This window comes from Oryza brachyantha, chromosome 4 (genome assembly GCF_000231095.2).
Source record: "Oryza brachyantha chromosome 4, ObraRS2, whole genome shotgun sequence".
NCBI lineage: Eukaryota > Viridiplantae > Streptophyta > Magnoliopsida > Poales > Poaceae > Oryza > Oryza brachyantha.
The window spans coordinates 17,182,368-17,209,013 of NC_023166.2; the positions used below are offsets into that span (position 1 = coordinate 17,182,368).

The 26,646-nt window shown below is 44.4% G+C and overlaps 4 protein-coding genes across 4 annotated transcripts; 1 reads left to right on the forward strand and 3 right to left on the reverse strand.

The window, feature by feature from the left end:
* Nucleotides 1-9,109: 9,109 nt before the first annotated feature.
* Nucleotides 9,110-9,925, reverse strand: LOC102718260 (FCS-Like Zinc finger 1-like). Its single transcript, XM_015836393.2, has one exon. It carries the CDS (start codon nucleotides 9,821-9,823, stop codon nucleotides 9,533-9,535), a length of 291 nt encoding a protein of 96 aa, XP_015691879.1. The 5' UTR covers nucleotides 9,824-9,925; the 3' UTR covers nucleotides 9,110-9,532.
* A 3,758-nt stretch (nucleotides 9,926-13,683) lies between these two features.
* LOC102718540 (FCS-Like Zinc finger 2-like) lies at nucleotides 13,684-14,446 on the reverse strand. Its single transcript, XM_015836384.1, has one exon. The coding sequence runs from the start codon at nucleotides 14,355-14,357 to the stop codon at nucleotides 14,052-14,054; it is 306 nt and encodes a 101-aa protein (XP_015691870.1). The 5' UTR covers nucleotides 14,358-14,446; the 3' UTR covers nucleotides 13,684-14,051.
* A 3,152-nt stretch (nucleotides 14,447-17,598) lies between these two features.
* Nucleotides 17,599-18,951, reverse strand: LOC107304032. Its single transcript, XM_015836068.2, has 4 exons — nucleotides 18,831-18,951; nucleotides 18,660-18,746; nucleotides 17,905-18,569; nucleotides 17,599-17,661 (listed from the first exon to the last, which is right to left on the reverse strand). Exons 1-4 carry the CDS (start codon nucleotides 18,949-18,951, stop codon nucleotides 17,599-17,601), a joined length of 936 nt encoding a protein of 311 aa, XP_015691554.2.
* Nucleotides 18,952-24,575: 5,624 nt separating this feature from the next.
* Nucleotides 24,576-26,646, forward strand: LOC102722115 (receptor-like protein kinase FERONIA). Its single transcript, XM_040523384.1, has one exon. It carries the CDS (start codon nucleotides 24,750-24,752, stop codon nucleotides 26,262-26,264), a length of 1,515 nt encoding a protein of 504 aa, XP_040379318.1. The 5' UTR covers nucleotides 24,576-24,749; the 3' UTR covers nucleotides 26,265-26,646.

Here is a 26,646-nt window from a genome sequence, read left to right on the forward strand (position 1 = left end):
GTGTACAAAATATTTATATATTTATATGAGAAAAATGACTTCTAGTTTGGGTGATCGGACATCTTTAATGTCATGGAGAAAACAAAATTATGTACAAATATGTGCATATTTTTTGTACTATTGCGGTGTAACTGGTTGTGCATCTCCCTTCTATATTTGAAACGAAAGTAATATTGCATACACTAAAGTTTGTGTTGTTATATAAAAGCACTGAATTTGAGTTACCAAAAAAATAACAGCTTCATACCAGGTGCGAGAGTGCCATCGTTATGATAAAGGCAGTATTTTTTAATAGCTTATATCTTAGTATACAAGACAACAGAATAATTAGCATATAATAATTATGTATTGCAAACTTGATATTATATTTTTATAAAAAGAATAAAAACTCTTTGTGAAAGCCATCCCATCCAGCATTATGGGGAGAGTGCTACTGCTACTGCTAAACGAGGAAGTAGCTCCCTCCAAATAAGCCCGAAAGAAAGCAGACTTTAAAAAACATCACCTCAAAGTTCAATAATATATATATTTGTATTTGAAAATCGTGAGTGGGACAAATATCGATTTAAACAACTCCTAAATTCACCTGCCCAGCAAAGGAAACCTTTATCAATTGGACCCCGCGTAACATAGCGTATCGCACGCTCTCTCTAGAAGGCGTCAGGTCAGGTCAGGTCAGGTCAGGCGACCAAGTTGCACGGACGCAAGGCTGTCATCCTTGAGTGCCGCTGGCTGTGAACCAGCCCGCCCCGTGGTCTGGGCCCGGCCGCACCACTAAAAATTTGCACTACTCCTGCTGCTCAGCGAGCAAGCTGGGTGATCCACGAGGTGAATTCTCTAAGGGCATGCATTGTGCAGGTCATTTTCTCAGAAAAAAAATACCGCGTAGGATGAAGCTGTGCACTCTTCACATTCACAGTACACAGTACACAGTGCCTTAGGTGGGTCTCATAAAAATATCTTCTTTTTTTCTGTCACTCCACCGTTCCTTCCGGCCTCCCCTCTCTCTTTCCCTCTCGAGTCTCGAGAGATCTGGTGATGCGGCGCATGCAGCGGCCCACAGCGGCGGCGGCGGAGGAGGAGTTGGGTAGCACGTCGACGACGGCGGCCCATGGAGAGGAGCTCGACGGGCGCGGGCGCGAGCTGTTCAGCGGGGGGGGGGGGGGGGGGGGGGGGCCGGGGGGAGCTCAGCAGCGGTGGCGCGAGCTCCTCGGCGGCGGGCGAGCTCGACAGCGGTGGCGGAACCCTCGGGCAGGGCGCGGCAGTCGGGGGCACCGGATCTCGGCGGCGACGGTGCTCTGGGGCGGGGCGCGGGAGCTCGGCGTTGAGGGATCTCGGCGACGGTGGCGGCGTCCCCGAGCCCTCAGGTGGGGCGGGGCGTGGCGGAGCTCGCCGGCGCTAGATCTCGGCGGCGCGGCGCCCTCCGGGGTCTTGCTCTCATCGTCGAGCTTGGTGTCGGTGAATTTGAGCCTGAGCGGCGGCGGCACAACCTCGGCGACGACCTCGGGGCATTCCTCTTCTCCCTTCTACTTTTTTGCTTTCACTGAGAAAGTTCTGACAGAGCCACCAACTTCTGCAGAGGGAACGCGCCCCTCCCCAAGACCACGGTCCACAGCTATTTGTCATACGTGCTCCGACGTGGTGGGCTAAAGCGGCACGCAACGTCGGAGCATAGTGCATGCTCTAGCCAACCCGGCGATCTGACAGGAGTACGTATTCTTCTCACCAATCCACCGAGCCGACTTGACGGACTGAACAATTCTGGCTCTCAGCTGCCTCTGCAAGTAGATCGCCCTAGTGGCCGGTGGTTGGCTCCTGGTTTTTGGTGGCCGCATTACGCACTGATCCTCTCACACTCAGCACCACCAAAAGGATCAAGCAGGTGATGGTTTGGTTTTTCATATTTACAGACAAAATATATATAAATAAAACACATATATATTCTTAGCGATCCAAAAGCTTTTCTAAAAATACTTCAGTTTAAAAACTCCAAAATTAACTATAAATTTAATATTATAATATTTAAATTTTAGCTTATAAACGTCGCGAAGAAAAGCACAGCCGGTGCAGCTGCTTGATTTGACAACAATTCTGCTCAACCTGAAGGGAAAGGGGGACACGGCCAATTGCGATCTTGGGAGGTTAATTTACTCGAAAGAAACCGGCCAATTGGAGGCCTGGCCCCTACTTTGCTTTGCCTTTTCTTTCTTTTTTTTTTTCTTTTCTACCTTGTTCGTTTGATGCACCGTGTGCTGCGTTGATGGCCTCTTTTTTAAGCGTGCCATGCAACTGGGTGATAAAGCTATCGGTGCATGATTCGCCTGCATGAGAGAATGCGACACTGATGGGATAGGCAATGAAATGCAAACTATGCGGGTAGTAGCGAGGGATCCATTGTTTTCGGTTGCTTTTAACCTGAAAACTACGAGCTTACATTTTTTTAAAGAGGTACTACGAACTAGTTGGAGTAACGTGACACATTTGTTCAAGTAGAAACTGAAATAATATACGTACAATACAATGTTGCATATGGATCCCGGTGATTGTGATCACCCATACCTCCAAACTGTTTTTTATAAATGGCATTTATACGCTTATGACACACTCATAAGGGGCTACCATACATATGTTGGTAACATTTTCATTGTGCAGTTTTCAAATGTTTGTTTGATATTTGTGCCACACATCTAACTATAACCCGTTCACTTTTTTCCTTCCTCCCTCCGCAACTGAATAAGTTAGTAAAAGGTAAAAAACCTGCTTTATAAATATCAGACATGAAACTTTTATATATAAATAATTTGTATGAAATACTGTTTAGAAGTATGAAAAATATGGCAACAAAAATCCAATTCAATGTTTATCTCAAACGCAACCTATGTTAGACTCTTTGGTTGTTTTAATTTCTTTCTATCCAAATTATTCATCAGCTTTTTATACACATGCTTATCAAACTACTAAAATGTATTTTTTTAATCAAAAGTTTATATATATAGAAGCTGACCATCTCATATATATATATATATATATATATATATATATATATATATATATATATATATATATATATATACTTTTAACTTCCTCAGTATTAATTATATCGTTTGTTCTACGAAATTACTACCAGAAAATCAAATATTCTTATATATTTCATCTTCATTTAACGAAAGAACCAACCTTTTATCCTTAATTTTCCATCTCCAGTACCACATAGAAGTACTTTAAGGGGTGATAAATTGGCTTTTAAGAAAAAAATCAAACGTCATCTGTGCAAATGAAAGGTAGTTTATAAAGAAAACTACATATATGTTCTTAGCAATCTAAAAGCAAAAGTAGAAAATAAAGTATGATTTAAAAAATCTCAAAATAAGGTCAAGATTTAAGGTTAAAAATTCAAATTGGCTTATAAGCATCAGCAGAAGAAAAAAAAGGTTGTAAATATCGCCAAAAGGCTTATAAGCATCAGCGGAAGAAAAAAAGGTTGTAAGGTTAAATATTCAAGATGAAATTTTGCTAGTGTTTGGCGACCATCAAGGACTTAGATACAAATACAAGAAAGTCGAAGGAAGATTGGAATACATGTATTACATGGACCTCCGTGTAAAGTTCCATCTTCTTTTTCTAGAAAATAAAATCCTTATTGATTGCTTATACATCATTCATCCGCGCGGTATGGCATTGCTAAGGTCGCTTTCTTTGACACCCAATACATTGGATGGCACCTTTCATAATAAAAAAGAATCTCTCACTATCATGTTCTTGCGAACCAGTCTCACCACCCCTAATTTTTATAACACAAATCAGAGGCAACTCCAAGTCATCAACTACCTTTATTAAGTTGGGAGTAGGTCTCATGTTATTGATGTCAATTATTGGAGAATTTTTTAGCGCCTTTGATTGGCCTTTTTTTTTTGGTGCTTACTTCACTCCTCACACCATAAAACGAGAGCATTTTATTCCTACGCTGAGAAATATATGTTTTTTTCTGCATCCAGGATGTTCTTATAGGAGTGATTGTTTGGTTTCTTTTATAGAAAAAGATAAACGACATATTTATAAATAAAAAATAATTTATGAATAAGTTTTTTATAGACATATTTTTAACGATAAAAAGTCAAAAATGAAACCTATAAAATCAACTCTAAATTTAATATTAAATCATAAACAGAAAGAAAAAAATATATATATTTTTCTAATAAACGAGACATCTGAATGCTAGTCGCTTCTGCCCGCTGGTTTCATCGACGAGCTTGACGGATACCTGTTTTTGTTTCGACTTGCACGTCAGTATCACCGGCGAAGCCAGTGGCCACCGCACGCAGTATAATGCAGTATCGTGGGCGTACGTCGCCTTCAGATGGCCATTTTTTTTTCCTCTCCACAAGTTGTTTTGTGCAGATTGCTGGTGCTTTTACGACGTGAGATGCTGCCGCGACGGAACCTGAAAATCGCTAGATTCACACACAGTGAAAAGGGTGCTCCTGACGCGCAGAAATGCAGCATGTCGACATGCAATTGTGTACCTGGGCCCCGTCCTCCCATGGACGGCTCTGAATTTTTGACACGCCGACCCCGTGCTGCCTGAGATTAATGAAACGATACAGTTTAAAACTGATCTCTTGATTTGATCTGTTACAGCTGATATATTTTTTTTGTCAAGTGCTCCGTACTGACTCCTGTGAAACCGTCTAGTGGTAGCAAATGGTAAATGGGGCTACTAGAATGCAGAGAGCAACAAGCGATTTCATTTTCAGTGAAAGATCTCAAAGACCAAAGATTGGGGATTTGTTGAATGAAGCTGCTTCGTTTTGTCAAAAGATAGGACTATGGTATAATGAAAACAATTCTTACTGTAAATGCAGTCACACTTGACCAAGCCTACTAGATGACTGCACTGGTGAACTTTTCAACAGCGAAATTATTGCGTTGCCTTATATATTCACTAGATTCTTCTTCTCAAAGAGAAACACCAAACTGTTCTGGCTGAGTCACGAGTGACCAATAAAGATTCTTAAATTCCGCGCAAAAGAACCTTTATATTCTCCATAAAAAAAAAAGAATAAGAAGAACATTTCGTACGAGCAGCGGTTACAGAAAATTTCCACGGTATAGTAGTGACTCGATCTATGCTAGTATCCCTACGGAAACTGTGGCCTTACTTAACTATATCTTCCCTTAGAAAAATCAAGTAAAATACTCAAAGGTATCGTCTAATTGTCGCCAATAAAGATTCCTGTAAAAAAGAAAACAAGTCGATCGGACACTGTGGGAACTGTTTTCTGATAGTCAACAAGAAGGGGAGAAAATTTAGCATCTCTAGCTAATTTCTTATGACATCTGACAATATTTTTTTAACACAAAATAAATCTACCACAAAACAATGGATTCTGTGTCTCAACTACCCAACATAAACTTGATGCGGTGTTAGTACTACTCAAGTCAGCGTCAAGCAAACGGAGAAACAGAACAGTATATTTTTTGTTCTCTGATTCAACTCCCGTACATTATTTAGTTCAAGCATACATTATTTATATGAAGAAGAGCACCCTAATATATAGCTCATATTTTTTAAATAAAAATCTAAGATATATAGACAATTCTTAAACATCACAGCGGTGGCCATGTGTTTGTATAGTACACAGATGTACGTGTTCAACTGGTTATTGGTGGAGCATTGGTGCCGCAAACATTTACAAGTGCAAGTTGATACATAGGTGATGGTGTTGTGGGTATAATCTGAGTTGATAGCTCATTTGGAACGTAGTAGAAACTCAGAAGATTTTAGTTCAACTCCTCCAAAAACTCTGTAAAACTTCTCCACTCCAAAAGGTGGCCTTGTTTGTTGAGATCTTAATGTGTGATTAGAGTATAAATTACATAATGATCTTAGCCAACATGATCACTCCTCTCTTTTGTTGCAGAAATGAGGTTAATGACCGTGCGAATCCAATGATGGTCCGTTTGGTAGAGCTCTAAACTCTAAATCCTAGCTTCAAACTCCAACTATTGAGAGTTGCTTCTGTGGGAGGTAAAGAGCAGATCAAAACTGTTTGGCTAGCTTGGTCTGCTCCAGAACTTAAAAAAATGATACGGAGTATATTGACAATAATACCCTTTGGATCATATGGAGTTATGATTAAGCCATAATTTAGTTATGTTTCTTTTTCATATAATTAAATACCGATTATTTTTTTAATTTGAACAACACAATTATATGGTTACAAAATCTTATATGATAGTTAACGTATAATATAAATATTTAGTAATAATATATAGTCCTATATAAGTGGCAAATTCAAGTAATTATAATAAAATAACAAAGGGTAGTGCGTCTTTTGGCGTGGAGTGGAGTTGTAGAGCAACAAAAACCTAGCTCCACCCCTGTAGTTCATTTTTTAGGAGCAGCTCCATCAACTTCGCTCCAAAAAAAATAGAATCTGTATCATTTGACATAACTCCAGCTCTGTGTAAGTTGGAGTTAGGAGCTGGAGCTGTACCAAAACGAACCCTAAATATGCCTGTCTCTCTCCTCCTCCTCTTGTTTTCCCCTTCTGCTTCTTAATGCACTATAACAGAGGTAGAGAATTTGAAATTGTTAGCTTGATCAATTAGTTGTTGCCAACAAGATGCAGTAATCGTTGGGTGTCGATGACCTATGAGTTTTCATTAACTATCCCCTGGGACAACAGTACAACACTACCAACCATTTCTAGCGATAGATCGGTCGGGCTCTATTTTAGGGTGCTGGAATTGACAAAAAAAAATATCCCCTCTCCTATTGCATCACCCTTTATATGCGTAATTCTTGAGCCCAGGGGCTAAACGATTATAAGTCTAATTTATTATTATTAATCGAGCCCTGCTGTGGTACTCTCTCTATTGATGATAGAAAAAGAATATGAATCATTGAGTAGAAATATAGATGGATATAATGGTCCAAAAAATAAAACGGAGGGATAAGATCATATATTTTCTCTTGTGAAATGATGTGTTGCCAAGCATGTGCTCGGCAATAATGTGATTTGATGAATAAGTAATAATCTCTTACAAAAAATGATAAAAATCGTAAATACCCTGAGTTAGTAATATACTGATATACTTTGATAAACTAATGGTATAGACGTATTTTACCGGTAGTATAATAATGTCAGTAGAGAATATCATGGTGTTTCTCTTATAGATCACGATAACCTTATTTATTATTTTATCTTTTTCTTTTTCTTTCACGGGAGGGAAACGGAGGAAAGGAAATTTCTCTCTCCTAATACAATAGACCAGTAACATAATGTCCCTGGAGAAGAATCACTGCCCTCCTCTAAAATAAGGACGGACCGGCAAGTGAGGAAATTGGTTAACGATAGACTGACTAATGGGCCACAACCAGTCGTACACTACAGGGCCCACATGTCTGGTGGCTTTGACTTCTCGCTGCATGATTAACCAGCACGCTGAACCAAACAACAACAGCTAATCGTTTCATACTAAGCACATTGTCTCCAGCTACTTAGGCGCTCAGTGAGTCACGGGCTAGTTGTACAACTCATGGCTCGTAGTACATCATACTCATGGCTGACTCAGACTCGTGCACATGCATGATAGATCTAAGCCGGCACACGTGTACCAGCTGCCTAGCCAACATAAGTAATCAGGCTACTAACAATTCCTTTCTTTACTTGCACATCAACTAATCCCTTCTTCTTTACTTGGAGAAACAGGAGCCCTTGCTGCTGTTTTCCCAGCAAGGGAGAGGAGCATAGCAGACCAATCCACGCTTACCACGAATTAACTATCCATTGCGTTTGGTCGTGGAGTCATGTGCTCGAATCTACACGTACGAGCAGGCAGCCTCTAACCTCTTTGGCTTGAACTAAGGACCCAACCGTCCTGCCCTCCCAAATCATAATGCTTTAGGGCCCTAGATGGCCAGCCTTTTGCCCACAAATCGGACGGCAACACCACATGGTTAGGCACGCACACTGCAACAGTGTCCTGATTCCAGAATAGGCTAATCGAGGAGAGCTAGCGCTACCTCCTCCTCACGACGGGAATCATGGCAGATGTTCGTGCCGCACCGCCTGCACGCCATGTAACGGCTTGGCGCATCCGCGGATTCCGGCCAGGACGCGAACCGTACACGTGTGCATCGACGCCACGATGGGTCGTGCACGGTCACAACTCGCAACGAAGCTTGCACACCAAGCTGGGCCGGATTTATTTTAGTCGAGAGCGTGCCAGGTTGTGCCTTGGGAAAACCGCGGGTTCGATTTGTTTTGGCTCGCGTTGGGGGGGAGAAGCACCTACCCCTCCGGTGCGCGCGGCTCAAGAAATACGCCGCTCTGCGCGCCTGCTTTTTTGCATAGAGAAAACGGGGAGCCAATGGCGTGTCGCGTTGCCGGCGAGGCCTCTTTCCGGGAAGCAGGCAGCTACACTTGTCGAGATTGGTGCTGATTTCTATATATTTTTTTTTACCGGCGTCGTCTTCACGGAGGAGCACAAGCGGCTTTTCTGTCGTTTTTCACCGAGGCGGCCAGTAACAGGGTGTCACTTGTAGGACGCATGGACGGGGAGTTTTTTTTTTTTCTTTGGGCCATCGAAGAGCTGAAAAAAAAAATGGAGATGGTCTGAATTGTCGAGTCCCCATGGCTGGGCGCACGGATGCTGCCACGGACATGGGCGGCGGCGAGGGGTTAGTTGGGGGCATGGACGGTGCCCGTGCATGCGCTGTCACGGCACCAGCTGCAGCGGTCTGACACATGTTGTGTTCACGCATCCGTCGCGCCGCGCAGCCATGCCGCCGGTGCCCGTGCCGCGACGTGTCGCCTGAGTCGCGTTGTCCCCGGAGTTTTTCTGTTGCTTTCGGTGAAAGCTAGGCAACAGAGAAGAGCCGAGATTTTTTTGATACAGTTAAGTTTATTGTGGATTAGCCGTTTCAATCGGTGTATGCACAGGCGCGAGATTGACTAATCCTATCCTTAACTTAGATTTAACAGCGTCGAGACAAATAATTGAAGCCGTAACCGGGGAGAACAATGGGGGATTTCGCAGAGCAAACTGATTCATAGGAAAGTAAGGGTAGAATACCCAATACGCCGGTGAATTTGCGATCCTGTGATTCAAACTCGTGATTTTGCTCCAAAATTTGCACATGTACTATTAGGAAACACGGAAGCCTTCCCAAATGATTTGGATTTACAAACGGATGTCACCCGTGAGGCTACGAAAACACTGGCGCGCAAACGCGATACGACCGAAAAGGGCGCCAATCTGAGCATAGATCGACAAGGTCGAGCGGGCGCCCCACATGGCCAAGACCTCAAGCTAGCCGATGAACTTCCTCGGATTCTTCTCCGGCGCCGCCGGGCAGCGCGGTTGGGGCGGCCTCTTGGCCACGGTCGATGAAGAAATCAAGCTACTTTGCCACCGCATGTTGACGCGCGGCTCTTGAAATCTCATATCGATTCAACTCGAGTTCTCGTTAATTACCAGCCGAATCAGCTGATCACGATCGATGCAGCCGTTGATTCCGGTCGGCTTAGCTCGCCACGGACACCTTCCTGGTCTCCCGTTGCCCGCGCCGCGACTCCGTCCTCCCGGAGTACTGCTGCTGCCTCCGGCCGGCCGACCTGGCGTACACCGCGTCGAGCTGCATCTGCTCGTAGCGGCACTCCTCGCTGCAGAAGGGCGTGTCCCCCTTGTACATGAAGATGTCGCTGTCCCGCGCCAGCGGCTTGGTGCAGAGCGCGCAGGCGTCCAGGGCGTGCCTGCCCTGCTCGCCGACCGGCTCCGCGTCGAAGAAGAAAGCGCACGCAAGAGACGCTGCCATGGTGTGTTTCGCTGCGAACTGATGATGCTTTTCGCAAGGGGGAGGGAGGAAGAACTATGAGAACGAGGCGATTGGGCGCTGGTGGAGCTCGACCGAGTGGAGTGCTCGGGGTATATATGCAGGGGTCGCGCACGGGCGGGAAGTGGGGAGAAGAGAAAACCGTGGTCCGGTGCAGCGCTGCGGGCGAGACGGCACACGGGTCGGGGGAGGCAATACCGCGCGGGTTCGCCAACCGGAGACGGGATGGTGGCGGTTCGCCTTGTCCCCCGTTTTTTTCTTTTCTTAATTGCGGCTTGGACCACGGTGGCGTGCAATGGTTGGGTTGGCTTGATGGGCAGCGTCACGTACGTGGCGGGCGCGGGCCACACCCGGCGAAAACGACAGGAATCTGGAGGGAGAGCCGCACCAGGAGACGTCCCTGTTGTTACAGGGACGTAGTGTCAGTACCGCCCAAAACCGTGGGCTTAGGCCATTACTCGTGCTGTATCACCAAGTTGGAAATAATAGTGCTTGCAGCTTGCTACGCTTTCTGCAGCAAAAGTGAGGAGCAAATATTCGCGTCAATAATCAATTGGGAAAGGAAAGCAACTGGCGTGCCTCTATTAGTCTGAATCGTGGGCATCAAATCTACATCATTATACGCCCTCTAAACTCCGGCTTAAACTAATGATGCGTCACAGGCTGATAATTAGCCAGCCAGCCTTTTCGCCAACATATTGGGCAGGCACCCGCACATGGTTAGGCACGCTAATAATCGAGGGCAATTGCTTTGCTTTGCCTCGCCTTGGCCCCACTGACTGGTGTCCCCACCTAGCACCTAGTGAGTATCGATGTGCGCAATTCCATAAACAAAACTAAAATTCATGGCCTCTCTTTTTTCTTCTCCTCCTTTTCAATAGTGTGCTCCATGGGAATCTTGGCGCGTGTGGCGCGTGCATGCACGCCAGGTAGCACCGTGCGAACAGAAAATGTGATGCTCAGCAAGTTGGCACGTAATACTAGTACTCCTTTGCAAGCGATCCGTGCAGGCATCCGTGATTTTTGCTGAAACCTTTGGAGAGAAGCATATGGCAGCCGATGACATCTGTTGTTTGCCGTTAGATCTGGCCAGGTTTCACCTCGGCAACCGAGCACGTTTTTTTCAGCAGTACTAGTAGGGAGGAAGCACCCTGCGGTTGCACGCCACGAGATTCCGTTGGTAGTTTACGGCTGCTGCCCCTCGCGCAGGAAAGCGGGAGAGATGGGGGGTGCATCCATAGCGTTGCGCCGTTGCCGCCCGGTGAGGCAGGCAGGCTTCGTCCTGGGAGGCAGCTTTCTCGAGATCTGCGCCGTGTTTAGTTTAAGTACACTAGCTTGGCACTGAAGCGTTGCACGTAAACGTAATCATGGGGGTTTGCGAGGTAAATATCGTGAGCGAGATACGCCCCTGCTAGGCTGCTACTAAACTCACTCGTTAGTGGAAGCAGCAGCATTCTGTTCCTCACATGCCTGAATCCTGTTACAGATTATGAGCAGCATGCGTGGTGAAAATTGTTTCTACGTCGTCGCTATAGTAGTAGAGCTGGTCTCTAAATCATCTGGGTCACACAGATGTTGGGAGATGAGTGGGCGGAGCAAATAATAAAAAGTGGTGGTGCATCGGTGCATCTGGTGGGCGTGGGCGCGGTCGTTACGTGCCTGCTGCATCTGCACTGAGTCACGGCCTGCCTGGTAGCAATCGGACACATGTTTGGCCCTACTTCCAGCGATCCACACAATACATGCACAGCCAAGCCATGACGCATCGCTTGATTGGGTCCGGGACTCGGCAGTGTGACTCGGCGATGAGTAGGGCGTGGCAGAAAGAGTTGAAACGTTCAATGAATCTGACGTTGGAGCCCCCATCATTTCCTCCACTCCTGCCTTTTCTTTATTTTTAGTTGTGTGGGAGTGGTTGTTGCCTCGCGCACTGATAATCCGATCTTGTGAAATAGTAGTTTAGCGAGTGGTAGCATGATACGTGACGTTTTCTAATCAGATAAAAACAATTAGCATCAAATCAGCTGGTTTCCCAATTTCTTGGGGAAAAAAAATGCAGTGGTGTTTCCATTTACAAACTGCAACCTATTCATGGAAACAGCGTTTGGAATTAGGGGCGTTAACAGAGCGGATTCAGACGGCCAGTGTTTATACCATATCCTAAACCATAATTTTAAAACGGATGCGAATGTTTTCAGATGAGGATGCAGATTGTTGCGGATGTCGGAAATGGTGCGGAGTCAGCGGAGTCGGCTCGGAAATAGATTATTACGACCGGACGTGATATGAGTCGGCTCAAAAACAGATTATTACGACCGGACGTGATATGTACATGTTATCAATGTATTGTCATTCAATGATGAAAAATATTTAAACTATTGATGGACTTTTGATTAAGTGTTTTGTGGGCTAAAAAACTCAGATTACCCGCTAAATAACTATCGGATTATCCGATAAGAAAATCGAATAATCCACATCCACCAGATATTAATGATATCACATCCGTATCTGAATCCGTAACTCACTGTTTGAATCCGTATCCACCGGATAGTTTTAAACCCCTACCATAACATCAATTTGAACGGATTTGAATCAGATATTATCCGATCCATTAACACTCTTTAACACTCTAAGGAATAACAGTTCTACCACAGGTTCGCAAAAACAGTTTACATGAGCGCATCTTCCGAGCAGCAGACCAATAACAAATTCAGAGGTTTTGCCGGAGAGAGCCTGGAGCGTTTGCCAGATTACGGGGTTCAAATTACCAAAAGTCACTGGTGTTTCGTAGAAGAGTAGACCAGGTTTGCAAAACCACGAAAACCGTGACGGTTACCGCGATAACTGTGCTCTCCGCAGAGGCACGGTTTCGGTAAGCCGCAGTAACGAGTTTAAATTTGAGGAGAATTTAAAAAATTTTAGAAAATTTAATGAAAAAAATATGTGTGGTATATGTTGATATATAGTGTAGTTTTATTAAAGAAATTAATAAAAAAATATATTCCCAGCGTAATTAAAAATCATAAACGAGTATTTCGGTAAACAAAATTAAAAATTGCCTATTGCAAGTAATATTTTATAAGAAGATGGTCAAGAATATTTTGTATTGAGTCATTAATTTACACTAGATACTAGAGTATATAATGTTGAAACATAAATATGGATATATAGAAAATATGTAAAGAGAAAAATTATACGTGCATATTAGTACGTACATAATAGTTTTATTCGTAATAATGAGTACTAGGCATAGTTATGATGCAACAATCAAAATGAAGTTGTTATTACTTGTTATTAGAGTAAATTATTTAGTGAAGGGTGATATGACGGTATATGTTTGTATGTTGCAATATTAAGAATTTAGAAAATGCCATGTGAAAATTTTCTTATTTTTCCTATAATATGTCCTATTATCATAAATATAGCCACAAAAATTTTTCCTATTTTTCATGTATTTTTTTAGATTTTTTAAAGTTTTTTTTATTTGACATCACTCCCGCAGTCTCCTCGCGGTACCTACGGTTTCGCCTAAAAAACTGCACGGTAAGCCACGGTAACCGTCGTTCCCGCAGTCTCCTCGCGATACCTACGGTTTCGCCTAAAAAACTGCACGATAAGCCGCGGTAACCGCCGTTCTCATGTGCTGTTAGCAAATAGATACCGCGGTTTTCGTGGCTTACCGCATGGGTAACCGCGCGGAGTAATCCGTGAAAACCGCACGAATTTAAATTCAAACCTTTTGTTTTCAAATTCATTTTGGTTTTTACGGTTACCATACGTATCCGCGCTCCCGCGGTTTTGGCGGCTTACACGGTAAACGAAACCCTGGAGTAGACACAATATAATTTTTGCCCAAAAATTATGGCTCAATAGAACTTCTCGACATGCCTCGAATATTTACAGCCAATTGCTCTTCACACCGAATCAGATCAGCTCCTCATACACAGACCAAAAAGGAGCCAACCAAAAGAAATAAAAAAGGAGAAGCACACACGGTCCAAATTAAACCATGGTGCTCGAGGAATCTAGGTCGATTGCCTTCCTTCCTCAGATCCGTCGCTTCACTGCCTCAATTTCCGACCAGATCCATCGATCGGCACACCGCCGGGGCCAGACAGGAGCAACTCCTCCCTGACATCTCGCTGCTTCAGCCAAGGCGAGCTGGCACTCATCTAACTAGAGGAAACTCTCTTGCCTTGGCGCTGCAAGCTCAACAGCTCGCCACGGACACCCCCGCCTTCCGTGACACTGAGGCCGCGGCGGCCTCGTGCCTGCCGCGCTGCTGCTGCTGCTTCCGCCTGGCGCTCGCCGCCTGCCTCGCGCAGGCGGCGTCGAGGTGCATCTGCTCGTAGCGGCACTCCTCGCTGCAGAAGGGCGTGTCCCCTCTGTACATGAAGATGTCGCTGTCGCGGCGGAGCGGCTTGCTGCAGAGCGCGCATGCGTCCAGCGCGTGCCGCCCGGTCTCGCCGACCGGCTCGGCGTCGAAGAAGAAGGCGCATGCGACGGACCTTGCCATCCGTGCGATTTAGCTATGGAGACGGGAGATGATCCCCAGTCTTTTGGGCTGCAACCTTTGCTTACGCGAGTTCGCGTTGAGCGTGTGGGAGAGCTGAGGTAAACCGCGAGGTGGACAGGGCGGGGTATATAACCTTGTCGCGGGGGAGGTAGGCGACAAAGCAGAGCGGCGGGTGGTGACGTGGTGCGGAGGCGGAAAGCGGAGGAGGGGAGGAGGAAACCGTGGGTGGTTTCTGGAAACCGGTAGGCGAGGCGGCCCACCGGGTGGGCAATACTACCAGAGCCACCAGCGTGGCGGGGACGGACCATTTTTCTTTTCTTTTTGGTACGAGCAGTGGGTTTTCCGTGGCAGCGTGGCCCATCATGCCCATGGTGCAGTGGTTGGGCGGTGGGCTCCCCCGCGAAAACGACAAACGAGCGCGTCGGATCCACCACCGTGCCATGGACTACTCATCTTGACGTGGCACACAGTTGGATTTCATGGCGATACTGTACGAGAGTGTGTACTGGTACCAGCCTACCAGCGATCTGTTGTTGCAATCGCTGGTTCAACGAGCAACCTTTAGCTTGGATCTTGATCACCTGTAGCGTGTAATGTCACTGCAGCTTAATCAGTTACCTCCATCGGATGCAAACTCAACGGTAAGATCATCTAAGACTGTTCGCTGCAAAAAGCACGATGGGGTACTATAGCTACAAATATAACCTTTCTCCCGAAGAATAGGGTCATCTTTTAGTTTTTTTAAACGAAAATATAAAAAGACATATTTGTAAATAAAAAAATTATAAATAAAACTTTTATGTATTTATTTTTAGCGATATGAAAGCAAAAACTAAAAAAATACAGAAAATATCATAAAATCATCTTCAAATTTAAAGTTAAAAATTGAATTTTGGCTTATAACCATAGACAAAAGCGAGATTGGTGTTAGATGGTCAAGATCTCATGTAAATCTTATCTTGTAATGCTAGTATAAACTGCATGTGATCTCCACTGCTTTAGCTTTGGGCTTATGTTGGGTTGCTGCTGGGGTGGTTTGGTTTTAACATGCTAAAATATTGACAATGTCAAATCAAATGTGAGCTTATTCGATTTGTTACCATGCTAAAATATTAGTAATGTAAAATCATAAGTAAGTTTGTGCTGATCAATATTTTGTGATATGTATTATAATTATAAATAAATATTTGGTCGTGAACCAAACAAATAGAACCCACTATTCAAAGAGGCAATGGGCCTGTTTGGGGAGCTTCTTCTAGCTGCAGCTTCTCCCAAAAGCTGCTTCTGCCAGAAGCTGCCCCAAACGGTCCACAACTTCTGAGAATCTGTAGTTACAGATTCTAGAAAATGAACTAAGAATTTAGAGCTGGAGAAGCTGGGTTTAGGAGATTTTCCAGATTCTCAGAAGCTGGCTACCAAACAGCTGCTTCTCAGAATCTAAAGTTACTAAACAGGCCCAATATTTGGGTAGTACAAATTTTGGGTTCAAACCGTGACAGGTGACAGGAACAGCCTAGCCTGAGCTAACACGAGCAGCCCACATACGGAGTAGGACCCATTAACAAAATTAGGCTAGGGTGGGCTGCTCCGTACGGCTGGTTGGGCTGTTTCTCGAACGCAGCCCAAAACGAACGTTTTCACGAGTGGCTCGTTTCGGAGCCTTTGCGCCTGCTGCCCACCTCAGCCCACACTAAACTCTGGTAGAAAGACGGGTATACAAGGCTAGTTTCCTTTTCTGAAGCGTGATGAGGCTCAAACCCAGCAGACAGATCGTGAGACCTGCAAAGTTGCAACGAAACAGAGGCTTCACACATTAAGGGAAACAATAAGTGTATTTCACGTCCCTTTAGCTGTTGGGCGAGTTTGATTTCCATCCCTCGATCGTATAAATCCGATACAACATATCCTCGTATATCTTATAAAACTGGTGCGAACGGGGTCCCATGATAGCATTTGCATGGTGCGGATCCTTGTTATCCGCCGCTCTTCTAATCATTAGATTTCGCAAGAATTTAGATTTCTTTTCAAAAAAGAAAAAATGTTTTAAGTAGAACATTATAATTGATTTGATTTAGTTCTCATTCCAGGTGGCGCTTATGTTGCCCTGAAATAAATATTGAAACTAAAGCACATGTCGAGTTCACATGTTAACGTGTCCCACTCTTACCGCCGATCAACCTCACCCCCTTTCTCCGCCTCATCTTCACCCTCCTTTTCTCTTCGCTCAGCATCAAGTAAGGATTTATACCTGCATGTAAGTGGGTTTTGGGGGTTGCTTCAATGGGGTGCGATCGTGAGGACAATTGAAGCCGGAGGAGCATGCGATCCGACAGTGCTAGGTGTGGTGAGAGTTACTGGCCCTCGCCATCCACCACAACTACACGCTCGTGCGACACCCACCTTGCCTACGCTGACTCACTTGTCCCCCATCGACATTGTGCCCATCACATCTAGTCACTTTACCAACCCCCCAGCACCGGAGCCAACACTCTACCTCCCCGCACAATGGAATAGAGACAACCTCCCTACCACCTCGCTGCTCCCCACCCGCAATACCATCCTCCTCCTCCTCAGGGGCAGGCACCGCATGCTATTCCCAAGCAGGTCCAAATCACAACCCCCGATGATTGCTACATCCACTTTCACTCGACCGAGGACTCCTATTCTTAGGGTGACCTCATCAAGTCCACTCCAACGATGAGCCCAAGACACAATTTGGAGGACCACGGCCATATGACTCCGCCTTATGGTTTCGGATACGAGTAAGACTATCAATAGGTATCCATTACCCGTCATATAACACCCACACTATTATGGTATGGTATGAGTAACAATAATTACTCTATTATTTTTGGGAATGAGACGGTATTACATGTTTACTTACTTTATCCATACCCATTTACAATGTATAAACTCAGCCCTAAACTTTCTAAACATAAGTTAATTATAAAATTTATCAATTTGATTGAAATTGGGAGAGATGATTTATTATGCTGTAACGCCAACAAAAAGTCGCCTCAACGCTACCTCGTAACCTTGTTGCACCAGTTTTGAAACCACTTTTGGTTTTGAGACAAGTGATGTATTATCCGTTTTATGGTTGAGCGATGAAAGTCGATCTTGTTATTCAAGTGACGTAAAATACTCTATTTACTTAAAGCAAAAATACTGTATTTACTTAAGCAAAGGGTCTGGGTCCAATCCACTTGATAAATACTACGTAGTAACATAGAACAAGCAATCAAGCATAAAATATATTAGAATCAGGGTTACCGAAACCGGCGGTGGGGGCAGCCGCAGTTACCTGCAAGGTTATCGCGATGACCGTGATTATCACGGCCAGAAACCATAAAAAGCTATGGAAACCCCACGATTATCAGCAGATAATCATGCTGCGTCGGGTGACTGTTTCGGAGATCTCAACGATAATAACACAAACCCGGTTCAGAATACCCTAAACTAGGACACAAATGATGTACATCTTTGCTTTAGATTTCATCTAATTAATATTTGTGAGCTGTGACAGTTGACCGCTGTTTACTCTTACTCGAGAACTCAGCTTAGCTAGGGGCTGGTGTTGCCGGGTGGCGTCGGCGATATCGCCAGTGCCACCGATGTAGCGCCGCGCCGGCGCCGGCGATGAAGAATTGTCTATGTTTTGCCGGTGCATTCCCCGCCAGCGATGAACCGCCTGCAGCAACTGTCGCAAGGCTGCTAACTCCTGTTCCAGGGCCTGGACCTTCTGTTGCGTGGCCATGGTGGTCTGCACCAGCTGATGTGCGACCGCCCGCTCCCGCCATTCTGCGGCCAGGTAGACCTCCGAAAGCTGCTGCGCGACCTCAAGGATTTGCTGCTCCCGCTCCGCCGCGGCCAGGAGGGCCTCCGCCTGCTCCCGCTCCCGCTGTTCTGCGGCCAGGCAGGCCTGCGAAAGCTGCTGCGCGGCCTCAAGAATTTGCTGCTCCCGCTCCGCCGCGGCCAGGAGGGCCTCCTCCAGCTCCCGCTCCCGCTGCTCTGTGGCCATGCGGCACCGCACCTCCTGATCTAGGGCAGCCTCAAGTTCCCCGATCTCCTCGTTCACCCCGTGGACGATGGTTCCGATGAGCCACCCCGTCGGGCCGTACTGGTGAGTGATAGCCCGATCGTTTCTGTCCCCCGCAGCCGCCGGCGCTGGCATCGTGCGACTCGGCAAAGCCGCCATGACCGTGCAACTCCCTACGGCGGCCGAGTGATCAAGAAGTCCGAACACAGAACTAAAAGCAAGAAGCCGGATGATATAAAGAAAAGAGTCAAAAGGTAACTCACCGCCGTGCCGCGCCGCCGCTGCCGTGCGCATCGGTAAGGTCGGGTCGTTGCTCGCCGGCGGAGCCGATGCCATGGTCACGCCGAATGCTGCAAGAAAACATCAACATCAACATGCATCAGGTGATGAGAAATCGGGAAGCAGGGCGGCGCGCGTAGCCCAATCCCGCTTACCTTCTCTCTCAAGCAATCTGTTCTGCATCTCGCCGGAGGTTCCCCGTCGCTCAAAGCTCTGCATTGCCGGCGCCCCCATACTCTGGCGAGTTCCGGACGAAAACTCCCCCGCCGCCACCATTGCCGTCGAATATCAAATTACCTTTTAGAGATACTGTGTATATAACCATACAAGGTCTAGAGATAGAGTCCGGCTGGATTAGTTCGTTTTGTATAACAATAGAGTTTATTACTGTCATATGTAAATCGTAGACAAGATATATCTTGAGATAGAAACTCTGCATGGCTTGTGCCGGTTTCGGTTTGTGCAGCAACAATATCGTCACACCGCTCCACGTTCTTTCCACGCTATATGCACCTTTGGTTCCCTGGAGGCAGAAAGATAAAAGAACTAAGGGCATGTTCAGTTTTTTGCCCAAATAAAACTTACCATCTAACGGCAAATCCAGAATTTAGCATCGCCATAATTTTGGCAAGGTCCAGATATACATGTTGTGTTTAGTTTGATGCCTTACTAAAATTTTACATAGTTTTGTGAGTGAAACTTTATATAATTACCGAATATTGTTAATGTTATGGGGGTAAGGTTAGATTAGTTTGTTACCTACCAAAATTTTGGTTATGCCAATATTTAGAATGATTGATTTTGGTAGCAATCTGAAGTTCTGAACAAGCCCTAAGGGTAAATGACCTGGCAAATTCAAGATTGGGCCGTTGGGTTGCTGGGCCTGAGAGCAAGAGATGGGCCAGGACGGTTTGAGGGGAAAGAGGGAGGAGATAGTTATGCTGGGCCGAGGGGGGAATGGGAGATGGGGCAGCCTGATGAAAGAGAAACGTTTGAATATATTTCTCCGTATTCAATTTGGAGAGAATTTGAATTACGATTTGAATTCAAATGGGGATATTTGTATTCATATAAAGTTGGGAGGAATCAAGGAGTAAAAAACAAAGGAGAAATTTGGATATTCTTGAGTGCAGGTGGTGTTGGTTATTGGTCATTATTTCCTAAAATCCAAATATAAGACGTTGAGTTCGAAGTTTGAATTTTGATCTTGAGACTTGAACTTCTTGATTAAAGTTTTGAACTTAGAAAATATTCAAAGGGACGAAGGAAGGATTTAGGTTTTATTCAAATCCTTGGAATGAACATTAATTTGGAGATAATACATGGGGATTCGCCAATAGAATTTCATGAGAGGAATTGAATACACTAATACAGGGATTCGAACTTCAGGATTATGCTGGAATGGGGAGTTTTGTGAATCGATTTTGGTACAGGGGTAGAAAGCTAATCGAGACCTTCGGTACAATTTAGGGCACGTTTCTTTTAGCTTAGGATTATTATAATCCAGATTATTGGGAGTAAGCTGAAAGAAACAGACAACTTGTTGAAGTAGCTTATTATAATATGGAGTTCAGCTTATTATAATCTGATAAGCTTATTTAGGTAAGTTTTTTCTTATTGGTTGAAAAATTACCCACCATGCCACTTCATTCTTGCAAACCCAATAATCTATGTTTTAATAATCTAGAAAAAAAACAACTCACTGCTTATTCCGCTACAGATTATAGCAATTTAGCTTATAATAATCTAACTCAATAATTTAGATTATAATAATCTTAAGCCGAAAGAAACGGGGCCTAGACTTAAAACCAAAAAGCGAAGTTTTCACAGTAGATTTTATTATAATAGTTTTTAATGTCTCGCGGAAATAGGTGCGTTACACTCTGGCTGTTCGCACAAGTCGATCGAGCAAACAAGGGATTTTTTTTCTCCTATTTGCAATCGCATTTGTACTTATTGTTTACGTGCAACCTAAGTAGTTACAAGAGATTGTGAAAAACTTGTAGAAATGGCTGGAATGTTTTAAGTTTATGCACAAATACATAAGTTTAGATTTGATCTATAAAACAAAAATAATAAAACCATACAACGAATAGTAGTTATGCATTGTAAAAAAATGTTATTTTTTTCTGATAGTGTGTAGATTAATTTTAGACTCACATTTTTGTGTGGCAGCTCATAGCATCATAGCCTACCTGGTCAAAAGAATTAATTTTTTTTATAAGAGTACGTTGCACCGGTGGTATATGAACCTGTGAGATAGGTGCAATCTAGGACATAAACAAGTAAAACAATTAGTTTAGTGTATAAACTTTTGTAGTATGTGTGAATCAAGACTTAATTTTGTTGTTTTTGCTTTTAGATTGCTAAGAACACGTATATTAAAGTTTTACTCATAAATTATTTTTCGTTTGTAAATACTTCGTTTGGTTTTTTTTTCCCGGAAATGGCAAGGAATCGTCCCTAAGTCATCTGGTTGCAGTTTTATATTTTTTCTACCAAAAATGTATATGGAGAAAGTATTTTTTTAATCCCTGTTTTGTTTTAAGTGTACTATTTTGCATAATGACAATAGACATATAATTTGACATTATATATTTATTTTGTAGTTCCTATCGTAATTTATTTATTATATAACTACCAGCGCAATCAATGTTTTGTGCATACCCAACAAAGTTTCTTGGGTCTATATAACAAAAAAATTCAAATAATCTAAACTCTTCACTACTTTCAAATGGGAAAATGCATTGGGCGTGGGAGTGCAGAAAGGACAACGATGCTAGGCCTTTCCAGGGATTGAATACCGTGCAGGTTTTCAGCCGTTCATTCTCATGATCGAACGGGCAACAACGACAGCATCAGCCATGTCGAGCTCCTGCGTGCTACTCCATTCGATTTTTTTAGTACGTTAACTTTTAGACATACATTTAATTATTTGTACTATTTATCTTTTTACTAATATGTAAAATATAGTCATGCTTAAAATTTATTTAATAATATAACAAATTATAACAAAAGAAATGACAATCACGTATTTTTTTAAATAAGAGCAGTGATCACATGTAAATTTAAAAAGCAACGTGTCAAACATAGAAAGAAAGCTAGAGGTATTTCACAAAAGGTGTTCTTTCTTTTAACTTGCTACTCCAGAAGTTACTTAAACCTACCTAGGACATATTATCAACCCAAACGGCAGGTCGGCAGCCAAGTTGAACACAACACCAAAGATTCGTCACCGTCGTTCTTCGGTTCTGCCTCGTACATTTGCTAAAAATGATTCGCTCGGAAAAATGCTTAATCCCAGAATTAGCTAGGAAGCACATTCTCTGATCAATTGAACTAACTACTGCCTACTGAAGACTAAGCCCCGTTTAGTTCGCAAAAATTTTCACCTAAAAACATCACATCGAATTTTTGACACCTATATAGAGTATTAAACATAGACGAAATAAAAAAACTAATTGCATAATTACGTGAGATTGAGATGAATGTTTGAGCCTAATTAGTACGTGATTAGCCATAAGTGCTACAGTAACCTACATGCGCTAATAATGGATTAATTAGGCTCAAAAGATTTATCTCGCGGTTTTCTTGCCAGCCATGAAATTCGTTTTTCATTAGTGTCCGAAAACCCCTTCTGACATCCGATCAAACGTCTGATGTGACATACAAAAATTTTCATTTCACCAACTAAACACCCCTAAGTTAACTAGGCAGCATCGGACTAAACCAGGAAACAAATAGAGCAGTCAGCATCGGAGACTCGGTCAATATTAGCTAACTGCATGGATGCTTCGCTGGAGATGAACTGCATACCTCTTACTAGCTAACTGGATGCTACTGGTTATGCATATGTTTTTCTTACGACGACCACGTTATTTTTTCACTTATTTTTATATTTTTAAGCCCAAATTTAATTTATAAGTTGATTTTAGATTTTTTTAACCAAAGTTTATTTTCTAGCGATGAATTTTAGATCGCCAAACATACGTATATAAAAAATTTATTTATAAAATTTACAACTAGTACCCCCAACCCACACAACAATCTGACACGGTGACTTTGATCGTTCGAGTCGCGATCCTATTGTCCTATCTCCTATGGAAGTGGACGCAGAATTCCTGCGTGCACAGCAACAGCTACGCACACGTTATGGGGGGCAAAAATAGAGCATGAGCTTGGCAGCTTGGATCCAGTAACACAAAAACATGTACATCAATAGATCGGCCGGTTTTTGTTACACGGGCAAAAACATTAGTAGTTCTTGTTGGAATGTCAAAATAGAACTGGATACATTTAGCATCCGCAATGAAACTTTTCTTTTTGTGCGTCGGATCACAAACGGCGTTGTTACAAAAGTGGCGGAATTGCAGCCTATTGACCCCATGAGAAATCCCAACGTCCAAGTGAAACTGAAGTGCTGTGCTCTTTTCTTCCGACCAGCCATTCACAACCCCTGATGAAGGATTTCTCGAAAAATATAGGATTAGTAGTTCTTTTTAGAAATCTAGGGTAACTAGTCAGTAGTCAACGTAGCCCTAACCTCGTAAATAGATTTTAAATTGAATTTAAATAGTGAAAATTGAAAAAAAAACAAATTCAGAGACAAATAGTACATATCCATCTCGTAGCCCATTCGTCTTTCCTAATTATTTACATTTATATATTCTTTAGAGGACAGAGTGCTCACCCCACTAGGTTTTAGAAAAAGAAAATATGGATTGATGTGATAAAGTGAGAAGTGGTGGCTCGTTTCACCCGTTTACTTTTGTCCTAATCAAGTGATCAGAAGCAAATCCCCAAAGGACCTCATCGATTTTCGACGGCTTATAAGCATAACTCAAAACTTCTATAACTATAGTTCAGAGATAATTTTGGCAGTTCTAAATGTAGTTCGTTTTATGACATTTGTACAACGACAAAACCACATATGTAAAAAAAATTACCCATAAATAAATTTTTACACTCTTATCTCATGGTTTTTCTTATATTATAAACTCAATTTAATTTTTTAGCCATAAATTTGGAGTTAATTTTAATTTTTTAATTTATCTTATAACTTTGACTTTTACATCGCTATGAACAGGTCAATAAAAATTTTATTCATAAATTATTACTTAATTTCAAATACTACATCCGTCCCAAAATAAGATCGTTTTTCAGTTTTTTGATACAATGCTTTGACTCTTCGTCTTATTTGAAATATTTTTGCGATTAATATTTTTGTTCTTACTAGATGATAAAACATTAATAGTACTTTATACGTGACTAATTTTTTTAAGCTTTTATACAAATTTTTCAAATAAGACGAACGGTCAAACGTTGGGCATGGAAAAACGAAAAATGAAGTTATTATTGGGACGGAGGTAGTATATTGCTTGATTTTTCTTAAAGAACCCAAAAGATGATCTTTGCAAATATAGTTTTGTAAAATTTTTTGGCTGAGACGTGTGACCAGATATCGGAAGGGTTTTCGGACACGAATGAAAAAACAAATTTCACAACTCGTTTGGAAATCGCGAGACGAATCTTTTAAGTCTAATTATGCTATCATTATCACATATTTGTTACTGTAGTACTTATGGCTAATCATGCACTAATTAGTCTTAAAAAATTCGTCTCGTGATTTGTTTTATAACTGTGTAATTAGTTTTTTGGTTCATATATATATATTTAGTGTTTCATTTAAATGTCAAAGATTCCATGTAATATCCAGGAGAAACATTTTTCGAAAAAATCTGTCCTGACTCCTAAGCCGAACGGCACATGTCTAATCCCGCGTCCACTCTGAATGAGTAACCCGAAGCACACGGCATCGCCGCATCCCCGGTGCTCCACAGCCGTATTTGTTCGTTCCCCGCGCCATCAGCTCACCACTACAAAAGGTTTTCACGCGCTCACCGAACGAGCTAAGAACTACTGTAGTACCGCCCTATACACCAAAAACATCTTCGATTCTTTCTCACAGCGCACGGCGAGCAAGATCGAGCTTTGCTAGCTAGCGGCGCAAAGCCTACCTGTGCAATTGCATGCCGTGGTGAGCAGGAGCAAGCGCCAGACTGGGGCCGGCAACCATGCCTGCATCGACCCTGTTTCCGTGGCTCTTACTGCTGACCGTTGTGTCGCTTGCCGCGGCGGACGGCGGCGACGCCGACGGGTCTACGGTCACCGGGCAGATCCGCGTGAGCTGCGGCGCGTCCGCCTCTGCCACCGACGGGGACGGCCGGACGTGGGACGGCGACGACGCCGTCTCCGGCGTCGCGGCCGGCGCGTCGTACCAGGACCCCTCGCTCCCTTCCACCGTGCCGTACATGACGGCGCGCGTGTTCGCCTCCAGCTACACCTACTCCTTCCCCGTCAAGCCCGGCCGCGTGTTCCTCCGCCTCTACTTCTACCCGTCCACCTACGGCAACCTCAGCGCCGCCGCCGACGCGCTGTTCGGCGTCACCGCCGGCGGCATCGCGCTCCTGCGTGACTTCAACGCGTCCCAGACAACGCTCGCGCTCGGCTGCGCCTACGTCGTCCGGGAGTTCTCGTTGAACGTCAGCTCCGGCGCCACGAGCCTCAACGTCACCTTCGCCCCCTCGTCGCGCCAGCCGCCCGGGGGAGCCTCCGGCTCCCACTACTACGCGTTCGTGAACGGCATCGAGATCGTGCCCACGCCGGACGTGTTCACGGCGCCGGTGCCCACCTTCGCCAACGGCGGGCGCCCGAGCCTGGCACCCCTCCGAGGCGACACGGCCTTCCAGACCATGTACCGCCTCAACGTCGGTGGCACGGCCATCACCCCGGGAGCCGACTCCGGCGGCTTCTACCGCACGTGGGACAACGACGCGCCCTACATCTTCGGCGCGGCCTTCGGGGTGACCTTCGAGAAGGACAGCAACGTCAGCATCCAGTACAACCCGCCGTCCGTGCCGCCTTACGCCGCGCCGGAGGGCGTCTACGCGACGGCGAGGTCGATGGGCCCCGTCGCGCAGATCAACCTCAGCTACAACCTCACCTGGATCCTCCCCGTCGACGCCGGCTTCTACTACCTCCTCAGGTTCCACTTCTGCGAGATCCAGTACCCGATAACAAAGGTGAACCAGAGGTCATTCTTCATCTACATCAACAACCAGACGGCGCAGGAGCAGATGGACGTGATAGTGTGGAGCGGAGGGATCGGCAGGGCGGTGTACACCGACTACCTCATCGTCACCGCGGTGGACTCCGGCCAGACGGACCTGTGGGTGGCGCTGCACCCGGACCTCAGCTCCAAGCCGGAGTACTACGACGCCATACTCAACGGCCTCGAGGTGTTCAAGCTCCACAAGTACGGCTTCAACACCCTGGCCGGGCCCAACCCGCCGATCCCACCAAAGAAGATAAACACGGTGGACGGAAGCAGACCGGAGTCCAGGAAGAAGAGCGTCGTCTATGCCGCCGTCGGGGGTGTGGCCGCCGGTTGCCTCCTCGCAGTCTTGGTTGCCTGCCTCTTCGCGTACGCGATTCGCGGGAGACGGAGGAAGGCCGAGGCGGATCAACCGGCTGATGGGCTTTTTGGCCCAACAAAAAGCTCAACCCATTTTGACCCGGTCCAAAAATAAACGGGCCATTTTTAAGCGTTTGGGCTTATAGGTATGCTCAAATTGGGCCGATAAGAAAGAATTCAAATGGACCCAAATTGTCACTCCCTCCAGTTTTGAAGTACTATACGGCATCGTTGATTTTTTTTTAAATAACTGGCTATAGTGAATGAATTACTTAGTTAATTAAAGGGAAAATAAACGGTATCTGTAGATTTGTAATCAAAATTACATTTAGTATGTCTAATATGCTAGTATATGTTTGTCTATTTGCAAGAGTACTTTTTAGGAAAAATGAATTTTAAATGACAACATTGTCGTACGTTATTATGCCCATTTATACTTCACTGGTGACGACCCAATTAAAGTTATATAGGGGATTGCTTGGGTTTTTCATGTAAAA